Raw genomic sequence first — 6,000 nt, forward strand, 5'->3', positions numbered from 1 at the left:
GGTGTGTGGCAGCAAGTTGCCCTGTGCCATTTTGAAAAATGGAGCATAGTTCTGTCCCCCTTACTACAGTGGCTATGGGGGAGGGTGTCCATGTAAACACTCTATCTGCATTCTCCCCATTACGCCATATAAAATGAAGTTTTTAATTTCTCCAGATTAAAGGCAGGGGGAATGAGAGCCAAGTGAGTTGTTGCCCAGGTTGAGCATAGTCCACAGAGAACATTGTTTAAGGTCATTGTTTTATCTTCATAACAACATCTTAAACTTCAGTTTGGTTTTCCTGAGAGCCAGCATGGTGTCGTGGCGAAGAGCGGGGGACTCTAATCTGGAGAACCAGGTTTGATTCCCCCGCTCCTCCACACGACACCTGCTGGGTGACCTTCAGCCAATCACAGCTCTCTCAGAACTCTCTCAGCCCCACCTACCTCACAAGGTGCCTGTTGTGTGGCTGGAGGAAAGTAAAGCGATTGTAAACCGCTTAGAGACTCCTTCAGGTAGAGAAAAGTAGTGTATAGAAACCAAGTAATGATTGTTGTTGTTGTTTATTACTGTTGTTGTTGTTGTTGTTGTTGTTGTTATCATTATCATCATCATCATCATCATCATCATTATTATTATTCAGGTACCCAAAGCGACGACCCCCGATTTCCCAAGATCCAGTGGCCTCCCCAGATGTTGTGTTGGTCGTGCCAATTAATCATCAACGGGAGACGCATGTGGGATGAGAGGGCCATCTTGAGGTTCTTCAAGTCCCACTTCTCACGGAACAACGTCTACATGGATTACATGAACTTCGAGAGGGGGAGACACGGTCGAGAGGTTGAGGAGCGCAACATTGAGAGCGAAGGAAACTGGGAGGAAGGAGGAGGAGGGGAGGACGCCCGAGGAGCTGAAGAGAGGACCGAGAAACCCGAACAAGGGAGGGAGGAGAAAAGGCGATCCGGCTCAGACCGGTCAGGTGGTTCCGAGCTGCGGAGACCAAGCATTATCAAGCTTGGCAAGAGCGCAAAGGCGAAAGAGCTGGAGGATGACATCGTCGATCTGGATTCCTTCAGTGAGCAGCACTACAAGAGCAAAGCTTTGAAAGCGGCCGCCCAGGCCGGCGATGGACACCGGCGGAGCAGGAGGGACACGGGGCTGGTGCTGGTGGAGGACGAGAGCCGCCACCAGTCTTTCGATCACGACGCAGTCTGGGAACGCCTCAAACGCAAGGGCTTGGGAGCCCAGCAGATGATGGAGGCCATGGAGGAGGAAGTGGGCGGGGAGGGCGGGGCCGCCCTGAGGAGGAGCCAATGGCTCCGCTTGCTGGGAGTCGGCTTTTCTCGGCTGGATGTCAGCTTGTGTGTTGTTCTCTACCTCCTCTCCTCCATGTGCCTGTTGGGCATGTACACTTTCTTCCGTATGCGCATGCGGTACCGCAAGGGCCGCCCGGGCTTCCCGTTGGCCTGAAAGAGAAGCCGGGAAGCTGCAGTCGATAGGGTGGAGGCACGGGGGGGGGGCGACTGCCTGGTGGGCGCCCCCGCTTCTCACCCACAATTCGTGCTCTGGCTGCAGAAAATGGGAGTCCGGCGATGCACACGTGCCACGTCAGTTGCGTTGGCTGCGGCTTGCTTTAAAACACACACAGGTGTGGCACACAGGAGAGCGGAATTAGGTCTCCGCTTCTGTGTGCAAAGTCAGTAATCCAGGATCCTTCCCAATTGCACAGAAGGTGTGTATTTTGCATTTGCACGCATGTTCCAGAGCACAAATTGTAGAGTGAGAAGTCAACTTTACTGTCAAAAGGGAGGGGGTTCCTATTCCAGGCCATTTTGATTTTGTTGAGCAAGAGGGAGATTCTTACTGGGGGGGGGGTTGTTCTTTGGGAAAATTAGGCGGAATCATTCTGATCTCCCTAGGCGTATGTAGCATAATCCTCCTCCAGAGAATCAGGGTGCTTTGGTCGGTGTTTTCACTGTGGCCAGTTTGGGACTGGCAGCGAAGTGGCTGCTTTGAACTATTCCTTGGATGGAGAACTCTTGTCGTTTTTAAAGAGCTGCTATTTCCAGAGTAGAGACTATTTAGCGTGGCACTTTGTGGGCACAAAGCTGAAGTTTTCAAGGCGTGTCGAGGTGTCTGTGAGCCCTCTTTCTACCCCGAAGAATCCCACTTTAGCCCATCCCGAATTTGGAAACATAAGCACCGTCTAAACTGGTCAGTCAGGGAGATTCCTGGACACGGTTGTTTTTAAAAACAAAACTGGATTCAGAAGCTTCTGAGCCATCGCGAAACGGTATTAAGCAGAGCCAGCATGGGAGGGGTGCTGAGCTCAAAGCTGCTCTCTCTCTCTCTCTCTCTCAGACACACACAGAACTTCACCCCACCCCCCCACCTCACTGGCTACAAGTCTGGTTAAAAAAGCACAAGGTGCCTATGAGCATGCGTGCTGCAGATGCACAGACGTGCAAGCTTGTGGAATCCCTCTCTGGATAGCTGCAGCATTGCAGCAGGTTTCGATTTGTTGCCTCGCTCTCTCACGCTGCCCTCCTCCCTCCGTTTCTGCTTCTGCCGCCAACCCAAACTGTTTCCCCTTCTCTCTTCTGACCATTCTCAAGCTAGCCTGCCTGCCTGCCTGCCTGCCTGCCTCTCGCCCTGGCCCTTGACCCACCAGGTGCCTGTTCCTCCTGCCACCCTCCGGTCTCCTAGGATTCTGTCAGGGCAGCGGGACACAAAAGAAGGGAAACCGAGCAAAGGTGGCTGGGCGGGGAATGCCTTCTTTCGATGGCAGTTCTTGGAACAGAGACTTGGCTGTCTGGTCCTAATGCACAGGTCAGGTATCCTTGAGAACCGCAACTCTTTGAGCCAGTTTGACGTAGTGGTTACGAGCACGGACTCTAATCTGGGAGAACCGGGTTTGATTCCCCACGCCTCCTCATGCATCTGTTGGTGTGACCTTGGGTCAGTCACAAGTCCTTTCAGAGCTGTCCTCTCATGAGCAGTTCTCGAAAGTTCTCTCAGTCCCACCTACCTCACAGGGTGTCTGTGGAAGGGAAAGGAGATTGTAAGCCACTCTGAGACTCCTTTGGGTAGTGAAGGGCGGGGTATAAATCCAATCTCCTCCTCCTCCTCCTCCTCCTCCTTCTTGTGTATGTGAGTAACAAGCAACGGTTGGAATTTGGGAAGGCTTCTGACTGGACAGAACAACCAGAGGTAGTAGAGGGCCTGTAAGACCCCTGCTGGATCACAGTCCTTCCTTTCCTGGGTGGAGAGTATAAAAGAGTGAGGTCTTAAGAATGGCATGGAGTAGCACCAGCCAAATGGATGAGGAATGGTAACGATACCTCCAGGACTAAGATAAGGGGTGAGCCGCCATGATGTAGAGATTACTGTTGGACTACAATCTGGCACATCCCAGGTTCAAATCCCCCATTCAGACACCAGCCTACCTACCTAGGTTAAGAGGTGGTAACTGGCCTGGTCTCACAGGACTGTTGCGAGGATAAATTGGGGAAGGCAAAATCACAGGTAGAGCTTTCAGTGCCGCGGAAGAAGGCATAAAATATACTAAACAGTCAGATGATATTAGAGCCAATGATACTAGAGACGTCGTCAATTATCTAGCTCTTAAATAAGACATGGCAGATCTCCATTCATGGCAGAGATCTACCCGTTATCATGAACTCAAACGGATTAGCCCTTTCCATGATCAAGAAGGGTGAACGACAGGGCCGTGTTTGGTACTGGCAGATCTTGCAGGCTTTGCGTTCCCCGAAGGAACACCGTTTCCCCAGCTTTTCTCCTCCCTCGTTCTTAACATCATACCACTACCTTTCAGCTTGATGCATCCCCAGCCTTCCTTTGCGAGCCAATGTGCTCCTTTGTGCGCAAGTGCCTTATATTCCATCCCTCCCTGTAATAAACAGATGGTTGAAGAGCTGGTGTTAGCCTAGTGGCTGAACGTGAGCAGGGAAGTTCTGTGGATTCCCTTTCTCCGTTGTTAAGAACTCACTAGCCGACTCCAGGCAAGCCACGGGCTCTCAGCTTCAGGGTCCGTAGCAAGGGGGTGGTAAATACTGGCTTTACCTTACAAGGTAACACACTTGAAGTGCTTTGAACACGTGGAAATCCATTGTAGAAATATATATATATTCGTAATGACGGTATTAAGACTCGTGTATTTTCTTTTTCCTGTCAGCGCCTCTAGAAACGTGTCCAGTGCTGAGGGAGCCCCTTCTGTTTGTAGCATCGGTCTTTTGTCTCTGTTATCCCTGCTCGCCCCCAGCACAATTCCAGCCCTGGCTTGCAGAGGGTGGTGTGGGCAGTTTGGCGCAACCTTTGTTACATCCGGCAGTGGCATTTTGGAAGAGGCGGTGGGCGGGGGCAAGAAGGACACTGGTCAAATTTCCGGAGGGGGCAAATCCTCACTAGCTTTTCCTTCCGTCCCCTTGTTGCTTGAGGTCGTCAGAGGTCGTTTCCGATCATTTATGATGTGATGTGGAACAGGGAGGGCCGACTTCTGTGTTCCTTTGGGGGCCCCACTTTCATCTGTGCCAAGGATTTTGTGGCTTGTGGGGCAAAAAAATTTCAGGTGGGGCTGCCCTCATTTGCCGTTATTTTCCTGTCTGTCTCTCAACAATTGTACTTTTAAGTAATAATAAAGACAATGATACTAATAATTAAATGCAGCACAAACACACACCCCACACCACAAGCCACCCCAGACATGAATGAAATGCAAAGCCGCTGCCACCACCACCCCATTCTTCCCCTCCCTAAAGCAATGAAATCCCTTACCATTTTCAGAAGGAAATCTTGTGGGGCTGGCCCTTTAAGGAAGGGGGCAGAGCCCCCAATTGCCCCACTGTACCTACGGGCTGGGGGGGAGATGTTCGGACCCCTTCCTGGATTGTCCATCTGGGCAGCAGGAAGGCCAGAAGTGTGCGTGCACTCAGATGGCATGCGGTAGAAGTGGGCTGGGGGGGGGGGTTAATATGCTTCCCGACAGAGCCTCCCTTTGAAAGGCAGGCTGGCTGTTCCCTGTGCCCCTTTTGCCTTTCAAGGACGTGCCTTGGATAGTGATCAAGTTTTTAAGGAAAATCAGTGACAGAACAGGAAGGACCTGGCTAAAGTTGGCCGTCCCTTATGTAGACTGCAAACTCTGTGGGGCAAGGACTTTTCAACTGACTACCTAGCCCTCTACATGCAGTACACTGGCAGTCTGTTCATGTGGTGGGTGGGGGGAGCCCACCAGCTGCACATTTTGAGAGCTTGATTACTTATTGTATGAAGAAGCCATGCGTGGGTTTTCCAGCAGGTCCAGCTGCTAGGCATGCATGCAGGGACGCTGGGGGCATAAAGTCAAGCTGCACCTGGCCTGGGAAATCCACAGGTTGCTCTCTTCAACACGGCATGCAGATATTGGAAATGAAGTGCATTGTGGGGACTTGTGTGCTCCTGATCTGCGTGGCTGGCGGGCTCCCACTTCCCGTGAACAGCATATTGCCTGCACATTGTCTCAGCGCCTGGCGCCCCAGTGGCACAATGAGCAAGAAGCAGGTAGCACAAAGCAACCGGATTGCATGTTCGATGAAGCATGTGTTGAAATGCAGCCGTGGTATGACCAAATTGTTTTCTGTCCTGTCTCTGTAGTCAGTTTTAATTTATTTATTTGTTCTTGCTGGTTTGCTAAAAAGACCGAGATTACCTTTAAAAACAAAAAGGTTTGCGTGCCGTTTTACAAAGACCTGAGGTTTTATTTCAGGCTGCCCCTTTTGCCTTTCCAGGATGTGCCTTGGATAATAATCAAGTTTTTAAGGAAAATCAATGACAGAACAACAAGGACCTGGCTAAAGTTGGCCACCCCTTATGTAGACTGTAAACTCTGTGGGGCAAGGACTTGTCAACTGACTACATAGCCCTCTACATGCAGTACACTGGCAGTCTGTTCATGTGGTGGGTGGGGGGAGCCCACCAGCTGCACATTTTGAGAGCTTGGTTACTTACTGTATGAAGGAGCCATGC

The 6,000-nt window shown here is 51.1% G+C and overlaps 1 protein-coding gene across 1 annotated transcript in view; it reads left to right on the forward strand.

Moving 5' to 3' along the window:
• Nucleotides 1–2,928, forward strand: part of QSOX1 (quiescin sulfhydryl oxidase 1) — a 144,671-nt gene extending 141,743 nt beyond the window's left edge. The window contains exon 14 of the mRNA XM_015429156.1: nt 623–2,928. Within this exon, the coding sequence (XP_015284642.1) occupies nt 623–1,449 (827 nt within the window). The 3' untranslated portion in view covers nt 1,450–2,928. The remainder of the gene's footprint in view (nt 1–622) is intronic.
• The last annotated feature ends 3,072 nt before the right edge of the window (nt 2,929–6,000 follow it).

This window comes from Gekko japonicus, unplaced genomic scaffold (genome assembly GCF_001447785.1).
Source record: "Gekko japonicus isolate JY-2015 unplaced genomic scaffold, Gekko_japonicus_V1.1 scaffold2524, whole genome shotgun sequence".
In the NCBI taxonomy this organism is placed as follows: domain Eukaryota; kingdom Metazoa; phylum Chordata; class Lepidosauria; order Squamata; family Gekkonidae; genus Gekko; species Gekko japonicus.